At 40.6% G+C, this 21,214-nt stretch overlaps 1 protein-coding gene and 1 long non-coding RNA gene across 3 annotated transcripts; one reads left to right on the top strand and one right to left on the bottom strand.

Annotated features, from left to right (window-relative positions):
• Positions 1–948: 948 nt before the first annotated feature.
• On the bottom strand, positions 949–7,543 carry LOC115497946 (uncharacterized). Of its 2 annotated transcripts, none has more exons than XR_012051587.1 (4): positions 6,459–7,543; positions 4,301–4,438; positions 4,004–4,194; positions 949–2,368 (listed from the first exon to the last, which is right to left on the bottom strand). It is a non-coding gene; the product is annotated as an uncharacterized lncRNA (long non-coding RNA). The 2 variants fall into 2 exon arrangements; XR_012051588.1 differs by lacking the exon at positions 6,459–7,543 and adding an exon at positions 4,522–6,436.
• A 3,782-nt stretch (positions 7,544–11,325) lies between these two features.
• Positions 11,326–18,986, top strand: PCK1 (phosphoenolpyruvate carboxykinase 1). Its single transcript, XM_002199172.6, has 10 exons — positions 11,326–11,454; positions 11,716–11,979; positions 13,356–13,537; positions 14,136–14,339; positions 14,671–14,858; positions 15,748–15,910; positions 16,030–16,254; positions 16,358–16,489; positions 17,247–17,342; positions 17,909–18,986. The coding sequence occupies exons 2-10, from the start codon at positions 11,756–11,758 to the stop codon at positions 18,361–18,363; spliced, it is 1,869 nt and encodes a 622-aa protein (XP_002199208.5). The 5' UTR covers positions 11,326–11,454; positions 11,716–11,755; the 3' UTR covers positions 18,364–18,986.
• The last annotated feature ends 2,228 nt before the right edge of the window (positions 18,987–21,214 follow it).

The raw sequence follows: 21,214 nt of genomic DNA, 5'->3' as shown, positions 1-21,214 counted from the left end.
AATATCTGTAGCACAAACAGCAGCCCACTCCACTGGCCTTTGAACAGTACCCTCAGATGAGGTAGGGTTATTAGACCTCATCCTCAGAGACATCAACTGAAAATCCCAAATCCTTGACAACAACCACTCCTATCCACACTTCTGTAAAATCTTAAATGCAAAAATAATACAACATGGTTACATTTAACAACTGCAAGTTAGTCATAACTATTCTACTGCTTGGAATCAACACAAATCCAAAGCAATTATTTAAGGCTGAATATCTATTCCAGCAATTTAGTGCTGATATTTTGGCTAGACACCACATTATTCATCATCCACAAATCCATGGGCTCTCAAAACTAAAGAACAGGATGCGGAGTACACAATGTATTCACATAATTAGGCTGCCAGTAACTGTGGCCAGAGATTTCACTTCTTACAGATTTCTAAATCTTTTCAAGTTGCTCCATATACTGTGCAATTATGATAGTTGAAGGGCACTGTAGGAAAAAAGTTGTTATAACAATGCACCATCATTTAGGTTGTTTTAATGAGGTTTTCTGCACTTCAGCAGTCATCAGCTTCTAAGAGCTGTCCTGCCTTGCACTTCTGCATTATTAATACCAGCACCATCCATGCAGCTACAGTAAAGGTCTGTCATTATTTCCATTATTAACCGATATTTCCAAGGATTTATAGCTCAAATGCAGAACAGCCCTTCAGTTCAGTTTTTGATGAATTTAAAGGAACCACTTGGATCAGCAATCTACGAATTCAACCAGTTTCTGAGTAGGTTTTGACACACTAGAGGTTAACAGCTCCATAATGGCCATTATGGTGTGTTGTGTGAACAGTCTCCAGTTACTGCTGCTGCTGCATTGTCTATCTCTAGCTGCAATCAAGCTTCTGTCTACTCCTCTGGGAGTCTGGTTCTTTCTAACACATCAACAGCCTGCATGAAAAGTCTATCATGAAAGAATAGAGATGTATTTTATTTTTTAAGTAATAATTATTCTTTGGGGGATAAACACTCAAAATGAATTATTGTTTGTTAGGAGTATTTCAAAAGGAGCATAAGGAATTTAATGTAGGCACATTTTCTTGTGCTTAAGTAACATCACATAATGAAACAAAATTCAGCCACAAAATTGCAGATAAGTTGCTGATAAGAATCTACCAGTGCATGAAAGTAAATACATGGACAAGTAAAATCCTCAATCAGCAGAATAAATTTCCTTGGCTGCACTAAAGAAACACAGCAAACTTTATTCTGATCTGTGGTTTTCCACCCAAGTATAAACAGTGCAGCTGATTTTTTAAAGTAAAATACTGGGTTATCTGTTCAGATTGTCAGTCTTAAATCTGAATAATGTCTTTTATAATATTTAAGATATTTAATGCATGCTAGGTGGGGCTGCTTTTTTAAAAGCTCCATTTTACCACATACATAAAGCATATTTGACCTTGAATGCAGTTCAAGGTTTGCTTCCCTTACTGTGTTTCAGAAACTCACTTTGGATGACTGCAGAGGCTGTTTATCCATCCTCTCTAATGATGCTTTGCACCTCCATCACAGGTTCTAAACTGCAGTCCTCTGATGCCAATGGAAGGATTGCCATCAACTTAACAGGGCTTGGAATTAGGCCCAGAATAGATAACTATGTGAAGCAATGACAGTAGGATTTATTTACACATTTTTGACCTGTCCACAAACTGCAGAGTAAATCAGGAATGCTGCAGTGCACTTGAAAGAGAAAAAGGAAAAATAAAGAGACCAAAGCATAAAACCCCAAAACAAATAGGTTCATATTTAACCTCCAATGCTCATAATTGTTTCATTTATGACACTTCACCTTGTAGTTGAAACCTCCATTCTTCTCCAGAACATGACTCCTGTTAGTCTAGAAGAAAACCCAGTCTTTGTTGTGACTTATTTTGACAGCTTTAATATCATTTTCCACCTGGCATCTGGAACGTTTTCCATTTTCACTTTCCACCAATGTCTCACTTTTGTTTCCAAGTAAGTGTCGCGTTCACACCGCACCTGTCAGCGGTGTGTGCGCCTTAGCACCGGGCTGCAAACACGCCTTCCCTTTCCTCCTACCCCGGGGACAATCACTACCTTCAGCACCTCTTTTGCAGTGAGATATTGCCCCTCTTAATAATGACAGCACCAGATAACCTCCTTCAACACCATCCCCGGCTTCAGAGAGAGCGGAGATACTTTTACAATCTTCTAATTCATCTGGCTCCTTTAAATGTTGCCCAGGTCTTGAAGCTGTCACTAAATTGTTGAAGTCTTTTTGCTGTATTTTCTGGTGCTCCTTGTTCCTCTAGTGTCCCACTTTCACAAATAGGAAGCATTTCTTCAGAGACCACCAAAAACCTTAATTAAAAAAAAAAAAAAAAAAAAAAAGGAAGCCTATCAGCTAATGAGTGAGATAAAAAGTTATGTTCTTTTTGATGCTGTTTTAAGCAACTGAATCTTGCAGATTCAGAATTAAGTCAGCGCTTCAGTGCTGGCCTGGAATATTCTCTGGAGAAAATATACAGTTTGATCACTTGGAAAGAAGAATATTATTAATTTTTTATTTTTTCCCTCAGACCTCTGGTTCAGAGGTGGAAGCTACAGTTTATTTTAGCAGCCGTCACTTAGGATTTAGATCTGACTTGGATTTCTTGCCTGCCCCAAAGAACACAATTCTCTGCTCCCTATTGCTACAGTCATATAAAAAACTAGTCAGACCTCAGACCCAGGAACATCAGAACATACAGTCCTACTTGTTTCCTTGCTGAATCCCTGAAGCAGAGAGAAGATGGGAGCACAGCAAAGCAAAGCCAGATGGAAATCATGCTGGAGGGTATTGATTGACTAGTGTCTAGGCAGGCTATAAATTACCACTTCTCATGCAAAGAGGAGGGTGAGCAGAACTGCAGAGCTGTCTCAGGGCACAGTGCTTGGACTGTGCTGTTCATGTAGGATCAGCTAAATTCAGGCTGTGCCTAAGGCATGGGGAAAGCCAGGCTTTGCTCTCTCTCCAATGCTCATCTTGACTTGGAGGAGACAAATAATTTCTGTAAATATGAGTGATTCTTTCAGCAGAACAAAAGCAACTCCTATTAAGTTAAAAGACTTAATGCTTTCAAGTATTGTCTGTGCTCTTAAAATCCTGTTCCATACTGTAAATTATTATAATTATATAGCGTGACAAAAAACCAAGACCTAACAGAGTACAAATGTGGGATATATAATAGGGAAAGTATTTCACATAAACTTATTGGACCTGAAAGTACCAGGGATGATTGATTGCCTAGACACAAGTCATGGAAGTGGTCTAAAAATTATTAACCATAATTGCAATTTGTCTATTAACTGTTTCATCTAACATTATGATATATTTAGAAACAATCCTGCCATCCACTAATACACAATTTGCTCCTTGTGGCAAACAGCAGAGCTGCGTGCCTGGATCTGTTTGGATGATGGATGTTTATTGGGAAGCAGATCACTTATTCCATTTCAAAAGACATTAGTGTGGTTATACAGTTAACTACACCTCAGTGGTTTCCACTGTTTTTACAGAATACTCTTTAATCCAACAGATAGCAAAGAAAGTTTTTAATACAACTCGCCTTAGTTAGTTATTACAGGTTTCTGTTGCTCTTTGTGCAGGGGTGGAAGAGTTAAAAGTTGAAAAGGCAGAAAGTTTTCCTCTTGTTTTGACTAAACTGGGGGAAACGTGCTGGAGCTGTGCAGAATTTGATTGCCAAACACAGATAGAAGATACACAGTGAGAAAAGATAGTAAAGGTTTAACCCTGCTGATGTAAGAAACAAACTCCAAGGATGCCCATGTTTCCTTCTTTTATCACACTGTTAATCTTTAATCAAGAAAACAGTTCTGAGAACAGCTCTTTGTGCACAGCTGAACAGACACCAAAACTTGGAAGTTAATAGGATCACTGAAGAATGAGACTATTAAATGATTGTCCTAATAAATCTGTGAGTGAGATGTACAAACCCAGAGGAGTTCAAATTCTGCTCCCAAGTGCACCAAGTACACGTTAAGCCTTGCAAAATCAGCAGTAAGGAGGCGGGTGGTGGGTTCAGAAGAGCAGTGGGCTCCTGTGCACATTTTTCCAGCTCAGATGACAAATCCTCTTGGGCATTCCTCTTCCTGAGGACTCCAAATCAACTTCTTAATTCAAAAATCTAAAGAAATCAAGAAAATTTAAGGTTGTATTTAACAACTTGTATCTTAGTGACACATCACTGAACAGCAGGCAGTGTAGTCCATTACATTTATCAGCAGAAATACCTTAAATCTTAGTTTTCAGCACTACTACAATCTTGAATCATCACTTAAAGTCCACAACCAGATAGCCCTGGGCCTCTCCATCAGGAGTTGGTAATAGAAATATGGTATAGCAGGCTTAGTTGTACATCTTTTCTGCTCCTGTAAGAAACAAAGTCAATCTTATAGTTCTTGTAACTTAAAACATCAAGATGAGGCAGTGTCTAGAAAGCAGATGAGAATACCTGGGTGACACGTTTTGTGAATCATGGTTATTACTCCATTCAGAGCTGCCTCTACAAACTGAAACTCTCCTGATCTGTCATTCATATCTGTCTTTTGTTTAAGGTTTTCTGGGCGGAGAATATCTATGTTTCACCTAAAATAAAAAGGTACTTTGTGCTATTTAGAGAAAATAACTGAACTCTACAAGGTTAGCAAGTGTATAGGGTTTTTAATTTTATTTGTAGAATGCAAGCTGGTTGCCATTCATTTGTACATAGTGGTTTAAGCACACATATAAGAAACTTCTCTTTACATAAACAGTATTCATATGCACATATATCATCCTGAATCAGTAAATTTGGAGACAGTTACAGTTGGTCAGTCAAAGATGCACATATAGCAGTTAGACGTCTGTCTTCCTAAAAGCATAAGAAAAAAAAGCATGATTTCCAGGGTCCAGTTGATCTCCTGGTCTCTTTGCTGAGTGTTGTTTGTAGAAATAATCATAATCGTGGCATTTGTCTTGTAGGAACCATTTACACTGACCAAAGAAAAGTGCCTTTACATTGAAAAAATCCCATTGTTGTCCACTAGTGTTGTCTTATGCCTCTTAGAATGGTGCTAAGCAGAAGTGTACAGTATGTAGGATTTCACCTGACCTGTTAACACTTACATAAGAGTTTTCCAGTAAACAGAGGATTTGTTACAAGGATTATTGGTTTTTGTGCAATGTTGATTTTCCTCCAGCTGCCAGGTTCAAGAACCAAAAGGCATGTAGTGCTTGACATAGGCATATTTGCCTTCTGACCTTTAGATGTAGCTTGGTTTTCATTTCTGCATAATCAGCTTTTCTATCCTGTTGTTTGGCTTTTAGTGTTCTAAAATGCTTGAAATATTAATCAAAGCTGTTTTCCCGGGGAAAAAGTATGGAACAAATCTCACTTGAAACAGAAAACATGGTTCAGCCCAAGTTGCTGCTTTTGTGTTGCTATTGAAGGAAAAAACAGTTTATAGTAAATGCTTTTAGTTTCAAGTAAGAACTTTGCATTACAGTTACCTAGAGAGAACCCAGCAGGGACTGTCTGTGGCACAGACGAAAATGAGAAGAGATAATTATCATTTTTAATTAGGTTTTAAACTTCTCTAGCTGGGAAGTATCAACCAAACTAGCAGAATTCATAACAGGGAGAAATTGGAATTGTCACCTCCCAACCCACTTCCTAGTTAAAATAAAGGCTTGGGGATGTAGTTACATGTCCAAAGTCAAATGTGAAATGCATAGCAGAGGAAGAAACAGAACCTAAACCTTCAAAATCTGCCCCACTCTTAATGGCTAAAGTCATCCTTCTTCAAAGGAGTCGACTCAAGAAGGATGTACAGAACTGTGACCAGTGGGTCAGACTGCATGTAAAAAGGGACTGAAGCATTGAGGGAGAGCAAAGGTACATGGGAGATTTAAAGAAAAGAGAAAAAGTCCATTGCACAGGTAAAGCTGGGTAACCCTGAAAGGACAACTGCCAGCACAGTGCTGCCAGCAGACAAAGCATCACGGAGAAACAATGAACAGCATGCAAGAGAAAGGAACCAGGGGAGCCAGGATTATCCCATCCTAGAGAAAATAAACAAATTTAGAATGTAATAAGGTGCTTCCATGTCATTTCTTTAGACCCGAGGAGGTGAAGTCTCTGCAAAAGGGCACAGTTAGCAGAACACCAGTCATCCACAGGAAGCAGACACTCTTGAGCAAGAGGTGCTTGAACTCATGTACAAGGATTTGTCTGTTCCCTACCCAAGTAGGAAGCAGGAAGTCCTTGACAGCTGCAAACACACACCTCTGTGGTAAAGGGATTTCACTCCAGAAAGGGTAACCATTTTTATTTGCAAACTGGATTTGGAGCCATCTGGGCTTTGTGGGACTGAGCAGAGCAGATGCTGAAAGGCCAAGGGAAACACTAACCTTTTGCTGACTGGTTTTCACTCTGGGTAGTAGTACGGTTTGTCCCCTTCTCTCCTGGCTGTGGCTCCGCTGTTCATGCAGCAAAAAAAACCCTGCAGTAACATGCAAAAATCATAATTCTGTTGTGGCTTGGGTAAAATCAATCAAAGACTTGGTGGGCCAAAACTCTCGAAATGACTGAGACCTGCAGCAGATGAGAAGAGCTCCTAAGCAAACAGAATTACACATACCTGGCCACTGGTCAGGTACCAGTGGCTACAGAGCCCATTACTCACATCTTGACAGGGTTTTTTTTTTTTTAAAAATGACAATATTCCTTTTAGAGAAGAGTCCCCAGATTAGATTCAAACCTCAAGAAATGGTTCTAGAGGGGTGACTGCTTATCAAAGTTAAAATTACATGTCTCAATCCCAGCTCCAGAGCTGAACCTGTAAAAGTGAGCTTAAAAATAAAGTAATAATTAATAATAATAATAATAATAATAATAATAATAATAATAACTATTTCATCTGCCAAAGAAGAACAATAAACAAGAAACCAGTGTGCCCATGGTGTAATGTCAGCCTTGGCATGTACTGTGGCACAACCAGGACTTTCCCTAAAATATAACTCAGGATTGAGCACTTGAGCTGATACTAAATGAAGCATCAAAGGTTGGTGACTTTGTTTAGAGACTTTAAAAATGCACCAGTGCATCTTCCTGCCTGCTGAAATTTGCTTCCATGTGTTTTGAGAAATATCTGTTGTCAAGCTGAAAATGTTGGGCAGGTTAATGGAAGTACAGTCTAATCGTGATAAATTTGGGTATTTTTTCCCACTCCTCCACCATCGGAACAAGGCACTTCATTTTGAACATGGGCAGAAAAAATTGGCCTTTTGTAGGGATCCACAAACAGCATAGCTTACAATCTGCCCAATCCTGTATGGGCTGGGGTTGGAAAGGAGGTGAACAGGAGGTGAAGCACTGTGTCCCGAGTTTGCTGCTACCTGTTGTGGCTGGTGGCAGGGGCTCAGTCTCACGGTTCACGCAGCACACGTGGAGAAGAGTGCACAGCACACGTGGCAGGGCCCCAGCCCACCCACGGGTGGGTCAGTGCCCAGGGCCCCAGCCCACCCACGTGTGGGTCAGTGCCGAAGAGCCGCCTGCAGGACGCGGCTGTGGGGCGGAAATATCGCCCAGCGCCGCACAGGCTCTGGAACAAGCCCTTGGCTCGCTCACAGACTCTTTTGCAACTGCAGGCAATTTGCACGGTTCACGTTTTCCTTTGGAAGTCGAGAGAATGATCCCTGCCCTGCTCTCTCCGAGATTGCAGGGGCTGCCCTTGGGTCTGGACTCTGTGGCATCCAGTCCAGCAGCTGTCAGAGGGTGCTCGGTGTCATCTGAGCAAAACACCACAGAAATAGCAATCCAGAGGCAGTGTGCTTCCGTTAGTAGAGCAGCTCAGAGAATCTTTGAAAAACTACAATTTTATAGCAAAATACCCAAGTGACAAACTCCTTGGAGGTGACAATATGTAGGAGAATTAGCAACGGGAGGGAAGCAGAATTTCTGAGTATTATTATATGCCATTAACAACTTTCAGATCTCACTGGGAGCGCTTTGTTGCACCTTGCTTTGTAGTGATGAGTTAAGCTTCCTAATGACATTTTTTCTGAGCATCTAAAAACCTTTACATTTTTTGAGTCCTAGTAAATATGTAAAACCTGAAGTGCTCAAAAACTTGTTTTGAGCAACCTGAATAGTGTCCATCAAAGCAAACATCCTAAACCCCCTCCTTTCAAGGCACTTGTTGAACACTGTCATCTTGAAATGTCAGATTCACACACATTTAAATGATTTGACAGCTTCCAAGAAGGCACCTGATAAGCATCACATTCAAGTGTCAAGAAGCACAGAGAAAAAGTGCCAAAAAAAGTTCAACCAGAAGAAATCGTATCAGCTATTAGATGAGCATTATAATGCAGTTATTACTAAAAAAGGCTTCTCATTTAAATGGAAAATAAACTTTACATTCAAGTCAACTCTTTTTTTAAAGGCTTTACATTTCCCCATACCACCTCCCATGTTTGCCATTTGTGAAATCTTCCAGAAACTGAATCCAGACAGCAGCACCCACTGGTACTGGGTGACACCTCAAGACCACTGTAACTGAGCCATTGGAAGTGCTACATCTGGGGTTTTATGTGGGAAACAGTGGGTGTTATGAGAATTCACTGTCTTCACATAAAACCTTTAATGCCTTCTGTTGGCTTTCTGAAAGCTGAATCGCTAAATGAGAAGATTCTTGAAAAAATATCCTGGCCTTGATTTGCATATGCTCCAGTTATTTCATTGCACCAAATACTATGTGTGTTTTATATAGGGGCTTGAGGCTTACTGTGTGTTTGTGATATGCTTTGAGATCCTCTGATGGGAGGTGTTACCTAAATACAAGTAATTTGATGCTGAAGTGTCTAGAATTCCCAGTGGACATCTGTACTCGAGCCCTGCTGCCATCACAAATGAAAAACATTTGGAATCCTTAATGTGATTTTTAATGGACATATGTTCATAACACAGTGCCACCAATTTGGCATGTTTAGTGTCTTCTCAAGAGAAGCCCACAGTTTGTATAGCAAGATTGTGGGAGGTTAGGATTGCAGTGTTAGAAAATTTGCACAACACCTGCCTGACTGTAATTTAATTGGCAGAAATTAATGCTCTGGGTTTGGGAATTTTTCCTTCTCTCAAAACCTAGAGACACTAGGACTGATTCTGCTGTATTACACCGTTGTATGTAAGCTTTTATTCTGATTTCATTTGTGCTGCAATATGATAATTTCCTGGTCTACTCTCTTCCTGACGACTGAGCATTGCTGGCTTATTCTCAGTTATTTCTATATACACTGACTTACATAGCCAGCAAAAACCATTCAGTTTTTTTTTGTACTTCTCTGAAAAAGAGCTCTGCCTAGTATTATTAAAGATAATGCTCCCTTGTATTTTTAACAAAGGTACTTTATGGCATGTATGAAAAGGAAAATATTTCTCATCAGCTCCACCAGTGACACAGTATGTGGATTCTGAAGACAAACACCAGCTTTGCCATTATTAAATTGGTTTTGGATTTTATCTTTGCTTATATCACAGCCCTATCTGAAGCAGTCTTTAGCACCTCTTATCCCACCAGATTTTTGTTTTCCTTTTCAGGAATGTTTGGTCTTGCCATGCATCAAGGACAGCCCCTCTTACCTCACTATTTTCTTCCCTTATTTTCAAAACATAATAAAAGGCTTTGCAGGGAAGATAGAGGGTACAGTCCCAGGGGGTGTCCCTGCAGTAGGAGAGTCAGATCTTCAGTATTTTAGACTTGCAGGTGGGAAGGTGAGCTACAATCCTATCCCCACTGCTCTGCCTGCCTGGCCTTTTGTGGGTTGTAAGTCACTGCTGGCTGCCCCATCAAGAACCTTGCTGGGAACATCCAACTGCCTCACAAACCTGAGAAACAGCAGGGTTGTGAACACCCTTTATACAAGATAAGTCAATTTTGTTGCTTTTCAGAGCTTCCTTAAACTTAGCTGGGAATCCCAGATTTCCCTGTTCTGCAAACTACCAATGACAAGCATGGTAAAAACCCCATCAATACAAAACAGTCACAAGTTGGCACAAAAGCATCACCTTATCCAGGCTCCAGATGCTTTGTTAAGCCTGGGTATAAATAGAAGGAGAGGAAATGGCAGCAGGGTTATTTCTACAGTTATTTTTGTCTGAAATTCTTCAGTCTCCACACACCCAGACTGCATGGACAAACAGACATGAAGACCACCTTTCTTTATGGTCACAACTGTCTAAAATGGAATAGAGGAAGCTAAAGACAGGCCTGCAGAAACAGAGACGAGCTCAAAGTGTCTGAGATCGCACTCAAGTGTCTGATAGCACACTGAGATAACTCTCAGAATTATGAGTAGTAGTGGCTGTTGATATCAGATACTGCCACAACTGACACAGACACAGACTCAGGTCTGTGTATGTGCACCTGCACACAGTGCACTTCACCCACAGAACAACAGTGTGCAGCCCCACTCCACAGCAGGTCTGTGTTTTTGCTCTGAGTACTAATTTAGGGATGGGTTAATATTTTATGACACTTCCCCCCATAAAACTCACAGTAAAATAAAGCATAATATTTGAAAGAGGAGGTTAATTATTGCTGCTCTGCCTCTTCTGAGGTTGTAGCAATAGGAAATAACTGTTCTGTTTGCAAGAGCCTAAAATAAGCCATAAAGAAAAACTTCCTTGCCTGCACTGAAGGAACCCCAACACTTAGATTTATATCGCTAGGGATTTTTTTAGAACTGCACAGACAAAAATAAAAGCTGTGGGCCTTATGTAGTGGTTATTCAGGCCTGTCGGTGCTCAGTGATGAACTTTATACCCAGATCAGGTAATGTTCCCAATGTGAGTAAACACTTCTTGGACGAGCCTCCACTTCACAGCCAGCTAGTGACCATCTGCCTACAAAATGTGCCAGCTGTACTTTGCCTCTGTGCATGACCTCCGTGTTCCTGGTTCTAGAAACTCTTTGTACTCAACCTTTCCCACACACCAAGAAGTTATGACGTCTTTGATTTCAAAGCCAAAATGGATCAAAGTTTGGTTAAACTGCTAAATTTTGTAAGTGCTTCAAAACAGCAAATCCAGGGGCTAAGAACCTCCGCTTTCAACATTCATTAATCAAGCCTGTTAAATGATTACCCCGCCAGGGCTGCTCTGTTGACAACTCTGCATGATGACAATGTCAGTGGCACTGTCCCAAGACACATGCAGTGATGATGTAAAGGACAAGCCTCCTTCACCCCAACTGGTGGGATGGACACTACCATGAAGAATATTTAAGGAAGGAGGTCCATCCTTGAAAACCAGCAATTGCAAGAGAGCTCCAAAGCAAGTGAAACGGGCTCAACTGAAAGCTACAGCAAAATCCTCTCTGGCATCCAGCTCCAGCTTCCACAGACAGTAAGTAAAATGGCCTCTATTTTTCCCACGTTAAATTAGTAGAATGGCCTCTATTTTTCCCATGTTAGATTAGTAGAATGGCCTCTATTTTTTCCACCTTGAAATTAGCAGTGAGCCAAATTCCCTACCTTGATTTTAAAGCAGTACATAATCAAGTCCATTGCAAATTCTTTGTGTTATATGTTGTTAGGTTTTGTGACGCTGATTAGAATGTACAGAAAGCTAACACACCTAATCTATTTGATTTTATATTGTGATCAGTATTTTACAGCCATCAACGAGATCCACAACAGCTTCAATAATGCCCCCACAGTTGAAAACTGACATGAGCGTCATGCCCAAGGTTGTCCAGGGGGATTGGGAGAGTCTGCCTCCAGAAGCGAGGGATTTCATCGAGACCAGCGCCAAGCTGTGCCAGCCTGAGTGCATTCACATCTGTGATGGCTCAGAAGAAGAGAACAGAAAACTTCTGGACATCATGGTACAACAAGGCATGATCAAGAAGCTGAGAAAGTATGAGAACTGGTGAGTAGCCTAAATGAAGTCAAGTATCGTCTCAGAATTGGAAAATTCATTTTCTATCCTGTTTACTTTAAAAACTCCTTATAACTCTCCAATATTTGCTTTCCATGAACATTTTGGAACTTTTGCTTGCATAGGAGAAATACTCAGGAAAAGCAAACTTTTTCCTCTAAAAATTAGCATAAAGCATATTATTCAGTTGGACTATCAACTGTACATTTTCTCTGTTGATTAGTTACATCAGGGAACTGAAATAATGTCATGAGACTTATGCAACTTATCATTAGCAATGGCTAAATATTATTGAGCAAATCTTCTTTTGAAGAATTCTACTATTTTAGCCAATTAGTTTATTCATCACATACTTTTTTGTGGCATTCAAATAGGTCTGTGGGTGTTCAAATATTATTCAGTACAGGCATTATTCATATTGTGCCGATGAGCTTTGACTCTAATGTATTCTGCAAATACTTTTTTTCAAATATTTCATAATTTCTCCCAACTAACTGAACATGAAAAGAGAATATTAACAACAAGTGCATACTCGAAAATTACGTGCCAACCACAAGATCTTCATGGGAGAAATCTGCAAAGACTTTTGAATAACTAAGTGCAGGAATTTGGCAATCTGTTTGCAGACTATTTGGGAGAGAAAAGGGCAAGATTCACCAGATAAATTATTCATTGTTAATTATATGCTTAGCTGTAGTGATGATGGTTATGACAGCCCAACTAGAACATTTTTATACTCGTGGAAAATTTCGATGCACAGAGGTGAAAATGTAAAACAATCCCCTCTATCGTAAATAGATGGCAAAAAATTCCTTTGAGGGGAAAAAGAATCCCCTTTAATGAACTCCTTCACTTTTAATGATCGTGCTTATACTCAGTATTTTCTTTGTGATGCCTCTAATTTAAGGGACTATGCCAATCCACTAAGCTGGGTTCTGATCCCTCTGGCACTTATACCAACACTTAAACTACTTTCCTTGGCATCCACTTAGCTTGAAGCATCATTTTGTGGTCCCCATACAAAACAACTTCACACTGATGAGAATGAGAATTAAACAAGATTAACTTTTCCCTGAAAGTTAACAACAGAGAATAAGGCTGAGATAAGAGCCAAAGGAGTATTAACATGTAACAAGAATTTCCTAGGCCATATAATTTTTCATAATTACTGGAAAGTCTTAAAGCAATTTTTTGACAGAATATATCTGACTGATTTTTGAGATTATCTGTTATACTGCTTTGTCACTAATTTTTGTCTTATAAAGCATTGTTTTAACAGCCTTTTTTTACTAAAGTGGACCCACAGAAGGGTAAAAATGCTATATTGATAATTAAAGTCTAATTTCCTGCTTTTTGGTAAAATGCAGCTGGTTGGCTCTCACTGATCCAAGAGATGTGGCAAGAATTGAGAGCAAAACTGTCATCATCACTCAAGAGCAGAGAGATACCATTCCCATCCCTAAAACTGGAACAAGCCAACTGGGGCGCTGGATGTCTGAGGAAGATTTTGAGAAAGCCTTCAACACCAGGTTCCCAGGCTGCATGCAAGGTAGGCAAGAAGAAGGTAATTGACACTGAACTTTCAGCAATGCTGAGACACTTACTACTGCTGCAAGTTACTGAACAATTTGAGCTGAAGATTTAGCTTTATTCCCCCAATAGTCACTCCACTGGTTTCATGCAGATCTTTGCCATAGACCTAAATACCTGGGCAAGGACAGTCCTCAGTTTCTTTCCAGCAGTTTTGTTTTCCTAAAGAGTGACAAAGTACAAAAATTCGTGTGACTTGGTTCAGGAAGTCACACAGCAACTGAGGAGCAGATAAGACGTGAGATGAGAATGAAGGGCCTCCCATCCATAGCAATAATTCCAGGTTCAGGGATTTACACTAACAGGGAACTTGGCCTTCACCTCCCCTTACTCCTGGCTAGACAATCTGTCTGAACTGCTGCTTTCAGCATTTAAGATAAAACTTCTTGCTACACAATTAGACAAACAGAAGGCTGCAGCTCTTTAAACATCAACAGAAGCTCCCACAAGACAAACAGCTTTTAAAGGACTGAGAAATAACCTGCATGTTTATAAAGGTTACTTCAAATGTTCCTTGTTTTGCTCTTGGCCACATGTTTCTGCTCCCTGTTTTCCAGGACGTACGATGTACGTCATCCCCTTCAGCATGGGGCCCATTGGGTCGCCTTTGTCCAAGATTGGGATCGAGCTGACAGATTCACCCTACGTTGTGGCCAGCATGAGGATCATGACACGGATAGGAACAGATGTTTTGAAAGCCCTGGGCAGTGGGGAGTTTGTAAAATGCCTTCACTCAGTTGGATGCCCTCTGCCGCTAAAAGGTAAGAGCCATTAAAAATCCCAGGAGCCATCAAAAACCCCTGGAAATTTCCAGGGCTGTGTTTTGGAGCTGAGTGCATGTCCTCTGCATGTGGGACACCCTCACCACAGAAGACCAGGGTGGTTCTGTAACAGCACTAGGTTCAAAACTCAGTTAAAGGAATCAAAGCTCAGAGAGTTTGATGGAAAGGAGATCATTATCCCTAGTACTTACCAGGGATTTCCTTGAAGCATATGTTCTGGGTTGCTGTCAGAGGCTCGATGCTGATGAAACAACAGCATGATCAAGCATGGAAATTGCTGCATTCATGACTGCAACATTCTGTTCTGCAGAGCCATTAATCAACAACTGGCCATGCAACCCGGAGCTGACGCTGATTGCTCATCTCCCGGATCGCAGGGAGATCATTTCCTTTGGCAGCGGCTACGGAGGAAACTCCTTGCTGGGGAAGAAATGCTTTGCTCTCCGGATTGCCAGCAGACTGGCCAAGGAGGAGGGCTGGCTCGCAGAGCACATGCTGGTAAAAATCTATGCTGTTAAATCTTGTGTGTTTGAAAAGCCTTTAAAACCTCAAATTAGAGCCACATAAATCCATCACCCGTCTGACCATCAATGGAATTAGTCTCATATGGATAGTCCTGTAACTTTAGATAGGAATCTGCCACATGCCAGGCTCATGAGGAACAGAAAACTGCTTGCAAGGCCAAGTACTAAACATTTAAAATAGGACCTGTCATGGCATAGAGCAAGCAAGGTTTGGAACTTCTGAGAGTGACTTCTTGTAGGCAGCTCTGCGTACTTGAGCAGAACCTGAACATCATCACTGGGCCAAATTATAAAGAGGTCTATGCACTCAAAAACCTGCAAGTATCAGGTTTTTTAAGGGAGTTCTGCTGTGTAACCTTCCTGGCTTTAATTTCTGCTGTCCTTCAAATATTCTACCACCATAAAATACCACTGAAACAAAGAATTTCAAAGTGCATGGGAGAACAGCCTTAGAAAAAAAAATCTGTGGTTGTTGAGAAGAGCAGGAGTATCCATGCACAAAGTTCTTTCCTTTCATTCCACTCATACAGCCAAAATAACATTGCCTGGTTTTCTTCTGTATTGAGAGAAAAACATGGCAAAATAAACCAGCAAAATAAAAGTAAATGTTTATTATATGTAGACCTAACATTCAAAAAACTAGAATAATTTCTTACAGATATTCTAATGGCAAGATGAGTTGACTCTGATTTTAAAAATACAGCTTGATTTATTTGTCAACAATATTATGCGATATTTCTTCTGTAGGAACAAATGTGCATAATTAAATATTTTATCATTTCCACTTGCTGGGAGACAATCTCCTAAATGAAAAGTGCAAGAAAAAAAGACTGTGTTTAACAGTTGCATTAATTTTTCTATAGATCCTGGGAATTACCAATCCAGAAGGTAAAAAGAAGTACTTTGCTGCAGCATTCCCTAGTGCATGTGGAAAAACTAACTTGGCTATGATGAATCCAAGCCTGCCAGGATGGAAAGTTGAGTGTGTGGGTGACGATATTGCCTGGATGAAATTTGATGAACAAGGTATGGAAATTAAATTGGAATGATTTGCAGGTTGCTGTAGGTGCAGTAAGATGTGCTACAAACTTCTGGATATAATTAAATCAGTATGGTGTACTTATATTTTATCATTTAACTTCCAGGCAACTTAAGGGCAATCAATCCTGAAAATGGCTTTTTTGGTGTGGCCCCTGGAACCTCAGTCAAAACAAACCCCAATGCTATTAAAACCATATTCAAGAACACCATCTTTACCAACGTGGCAGAAACCAGTGATGGAGGGGTTTACTGGGAAGGCATTGATGAGCCCCTGCCAGCTGGAGTGACCGTGACCTCGTGGAAGAACAAGGATTGGACCCCAGACAACGGTACCTGACCCACACAACAGCCCTCTCTTTGGCTTTCTTTGAAATTAATGAATGAATTCAAGTTAATTCTGCCATCATAACCTTTTTAATGTGTTCTGTGCAGGAGAACCTTGTGCTCACCCCAACTCCAGGTTCTGCTCCCCAGCCAGGCAGTGCCCCATCATGGATCCTGCGTGGGAATCTCCCGAAGGCGTTCCCATCGAAGGGATCATTTTTGGAGGCCGCAGACCAGCTGGTAAGAGATGCAGCAGACACCTTTCCAGGCTGAAGTGTTGGCCACAGGAGGGTTGACACACAGCTGGCATAGCCACAGGTTTTGCTTGCACAGCTGCAAAAGCAAGGAAATAACCACATTAGTCCAATGTCTCTGTGTTAGCCTTTGGCACACACACTTCCAGCCACTGGAGTTTCAGTGTCTGAGTAGTTTGATGTTAACACAAAACAGGTAATGATAATAATAAAGGGCTGGAGGGAGAGCAGGACCCACTAACATGGGTAGCAGACACATAGAAAATTGCTGCATTGGTCTCAATTTTCCTGTAGTTTAAGTAGTTCAGTTAGCAAATGGTTAGAGAAATTAATCAGTTTCAGATAGCTTAAAGAAAAGGAAGTAAAATTAATTAGTCTGCTAAAGGTCACCTAAAGTTGGAAAAGAAATAGAAGTAAGGCTAGGTCTGAGTCTAATATGGGTACAGGACCAGATTCTATTTCCATTAAAATCTGCTGGAGATTCTGATGTCCCAGATAGATGTGTTCAGTAATCAGTAGCCAGTTTTGAAAACATTCATTTAAACTTCTTTGCTTTAAGAGAGCAGGAAATGAACTGATTAAAAAAAAAAAAAAAAGAAAAAAAAAAAAAAAAAGAAAAAAACCCCAGGAAAATTTAGAATTCATTATCCAGTAACGTGCATTCAGCATTATCTCAGATAGCAAAACCTGCCATAAAAATGTTTCTGGACCTCTAATTACTAAAGTGATTTTGTCATTTATAGGTGTCCCTCTTGTATATGAGGCCTTTAACTGGAAGCATGGAGTATTTGTTGGAGCAGCCATGAGATCTGAAGCAACGGCAGCTGCTGAGCACAAAGGTAAATCAAAATTTAATCTGCCTACCTGCATTAAAAGGAGGCCCCTCTGGACTGCCTGCCCTCTCCTTCCCCCTGCTCTTTCACATTTCAGTCTTGGCAGCTAATTTTGCAACCTGTGCATTTTCACAATAGAAAATATTTGTACTGGAATTAACAGCCAAATTCTCTGTAAAAGTCAAATTAAGAAAAATAATCCCTTAGGTGGCAAGCATACAGAACAGGATGCAGGCACAGTGTTGCCAGAAGCCTTGACAGGGAGTTCTTGTTACAGTCTGGGATAAACAAATTTAAATTTTCTCTTCTGCTAGAGCTCAGCATAAATGTGTTGATAGCCATCTCTAGATAATATTCATTTAAGCTGCTTGACCTGAGATTTAAGAAACTTAATAACAAAAATTAATTTCATTTGTACCTTTTGTGCATCAAGGATAATGCTTGTGCAGTTTCTTAAAGCTCACAAGGGTGGTGAAGGGATCATGGGTAAACCCTGGGAGGATCTGAATCTTTGTGCTTTAAAACAAATGTGCTATTTATTCCCTTACCTTCTCCATCTGTATTTCAAACAGGCAAAATCATTATGCATGACCCATTTGCCATGAGGCCTTTCTTTGGCTACAACTTTGGCAAATACTTGGCCCACTGGCTGAGCATGGCCCATCGTCCAGCTGCAAAACTCCCCAGGATCTTTCACGTTAATTGGTTCCGGAAAGACAGCCAAGGGAAATTCCTGTGGCCTGGCTTCGGAGAGAATTCCCGTGTGCTGGAGTGGATGTTCAACAGAATTGAAGGGAAAGCCTCTGCCAAACCAACTGCCATAGGTTACATCCCCACTGATGCTGCTTTGAACTTGAAGGGTTTAGAAGATGTCAACCTGACCAAACTGTTTGAGATCTCTAAAGAGTTCTGGGAAAAGGAGGTAGAAGAAATCAAGCAATACTTTGAAGTGCAAGTTAATGCTGACCTTCCCTATGAAATAGAAAGGGAATTGCTTGCCTTAGAGATGAGGATAAAACAGCTGTAAGCTGATCAAACCCACAATTATCATTTTGCACATACTAAGACAAGGCAAACACATTTTACCAAATCACCATTGGAAGCTTAACAGCACACTGATGGGCAGGGGGTTATAATGAAAGTAGGTCATAGCTTAGTTAGAATATAGACACATTCTAGAAATAACTCCAGACCTAATGATTTATAACTACATCGGTTGTTGTGAATAGCTGAGCAGCTGTGGGAGTGCACGTGCACAGGGTCTGAAACCCCTGTTCTGTCACTTACATGCACACAGAGCCACGATGGGTGTAAATTATTTGCCTAGTTCTGCATATACAATCCAAACCAATCCAGCCTTCAAGTTGTAGCACATTGTTTCCATCACAGAAACCTCTGGAGTCTCAGACTCCAGCTCGAAAGAGGAGAGAAAATTAGATGCTGTATATATGTATTACCTAAACATATTTCATGTCTTAAATACTTTTTAGAAAGATGAAGTTGTAAGTTCTATCAGAGTGAAAGATGACTTTATATTACTAATGCATATTTAAGATATTGCTATTATATATTACTCATGTTCCTGTGATTTCCAGATGTTTTGAATGGCTTGTTCTTAAACTATAAAATAAATGTTTATACAAAATATTACCTCATTTCCAGTATTCTTGCTGTTTATAAACTGCATGCACATAAATTGAGGCTCCTGTCAATACCACAGCACAGGAAGAGATGCACATGTGGAAGTTAGATGTTGACTGGAGTTGATCTGCTACTCCTGAGCCAACTGGTTTAAGCCACATACTGTCTTTGCAACTTCAATTCAAGCCAAAAGAATGATCCAAAAATTATGATACCAGCTGTGAGCAGTCATCCAGATGGTGACACACTCTCCATAACTGGGCATTGTTAGTTACTGCAGGCATTTATAAAATAAACTACCCTCTAGGAAAGCCCCATATTAGGACCTTGATCATTTGTTAAAGTCATAGGATTTGTCCCTGTTCCACAGCACCTTAGCTTTTGCAAGAATAATGAGCGAAGCTGTTGAAGTAAAGACAATTTGGGAAAAAGTTTTCCAGATTTGTCAGGATGCCTAAAGCCTTAAAACTCAATGAAAATCAGGGCAGGAACCTGTGTTGGGCTCCTTGAAGAGCCAAGACACTAAAACCAGCCCATGTTCTCCCTATTAGAGGTGTCATTTATGTGCTTCCCACATCCCTGGCAGGTATCCTGCTTTTTCACTTTGAATGCTTGATCTCCCAAAACATATTGCAAATATTTGCTTAGCAAAAAGAAAATCACTTACATTGTGTAATAAGCCTTTTTACAGACTCGCTTCCTTGCAGAGCAAACAGTGCCAGGGCTGGTCAACAACTGCCCTTCAAAGTTTGCTAGGAGAGGTCACATAATCTGAAGAGGCTCTAAACTACCCCCTGACCCCATGTTTAAGACTTAACACAAACATTATCTGTTCTGAAGTGAATCACAGAGCCCAAGTCAATGCATAGGTCACACAAAGAACAGGCAATGGAAAGCTCTGATGGAAGTGGAGAAGAGTGGTGCAGCCTCTGTGGAGGTGATCAAAATCACATCTGCATTTCCTATAGGGTGACCTATATGTGTCCTGTAAGTGGGCTCCAGATTAACAGAAAAATCAAGGTGGAAGTCAGTAAATAAGTCAGAGGAAGTGAGTCAAGGAAAACTAGAATACACACTCCTCAGATTCAAACATTACTAGCAAGTGTATAAAATAAAGCTGTTAATAAAGTAATTCTATAAATAGCTGATGAACAGCCTGGGCCATTCACAACTGGTGTGACAGTATTGGGCTGGTATTTGGATGTGTCTAAGGAAAAGCAAGAAGAGCTGAGAAAATCTGTCATGGTGATCTCAGAGTTACGGCCAGTTACAGCCTCGGGGCTTCTTATGGGCCTTGGGAGAGGATCCCAGCCCTGAGCAGTGCAAATGTGTTCCAGGCACAGCTTGAAATGCTGCCCAGGAGATGTACAGAAGCTTGGGGCTCTCCAGAGCTCTCTGAGCGTGCTGCTCTGCCTTCCCAAACACAACCAGGCTCAAAGGAGTGTTCTAAAGAAATGGCTCCTTCTTCCTGCCAGAGGGATCTGTGCCAGGGGCCCAAGCCCAGCACATATGGGCACGGGGAAACCCAGTGACACTTCTCCCCTGAAGTGCTGCTCCGTGGGGAGGCACAGAACCATCACTGAGGTCCTACAGCACACTGGTGTTATAAAGTGCTGACTCCCTTGAGAACATCTTACCCAGCCCAAAACACTGGCTCTCACACTGACTAAACCCTGCTTTTCTTCCTCATCCCAAGAAATCAGGGAATTTCCCTTCCTTTGACCACCCTCAGGTTCTGCTCTGGGTGTTTTTTTCCATGTAACACAACAAAACCCATGGACAGTGCCTATCATGAGCTCCCCTGGAAAAAAAAATTTAAACCATTTGTGGTTCTCCCACTGCACACATTTTAACCACATGCACCTTTTCAAACACTGCCCAGAGACACAGATCATTCCAGAAACCAGAAAATGGGGGGAAAAAACCTGCTGTACTGTTAAGAATGAGAACAAGAAAATTAGTTTTTGCGTGAGTCATTCAACAGCTCCTTTGTATGTAAATATATCCTCAACCCATCAGCATCTATGGGGAGTACAATTTACATTTTGAATGATCAAAATGTTTAGTATTGGCAGAGAAAATGTTTAAAAAGGGAGAAGGTGGTAGTTTAAAATTTAGAAACTTAGTCAACTGTGCCAGATTATGATCTCAACTCTTCTCCCTCCAACAAATACTATGCTCCATGAAAACAAAATGCTTTTAAATTGAAATTTGGAAGTTCCCCTGATTTTCAAAAG

Source organism: Taeniopygia guttata, chromosome 20, assembly GCF_048771995.1.
Source record: "Taeniopygia guttata chromosome 20, bTaeGut7.mat, whole genome shotgun sequence".
NCBI classification, from domain to species: Eukaryota; Metazoa; Chordata; class Aves; order Passeriformes; family Estrildidae; genus Taeniopygia; species Taeniopygia guttata.
This window is presented reverse-complemented; position numbering and strand designations above follow the sequence as displayed.

Bases quoted from the DNA above. Each gene is read 5' to 3' on its own strand.
- PCK1 (XM_002199172.6), top strand. From the start codon at position 11,756: ATGCCCCCACAGTTGAAAACTGACATGAGCGTCATGCCCAAGGTTGTC. The intron at 15,911-16,029 runs GTATGGAAATTA...TTTAACTTCCAG, and splicing joins GATGAAATTTGATGAACAAG to GCAACTTAAGGGCAATCAAT. The intron at 17,343-17,908 runs GTAAATCAAAAT...TATTTCAAACAG, and splicing joins GGCAGCTGCTGAGCACAAAG to GCAAAATCATTATGCATGAC.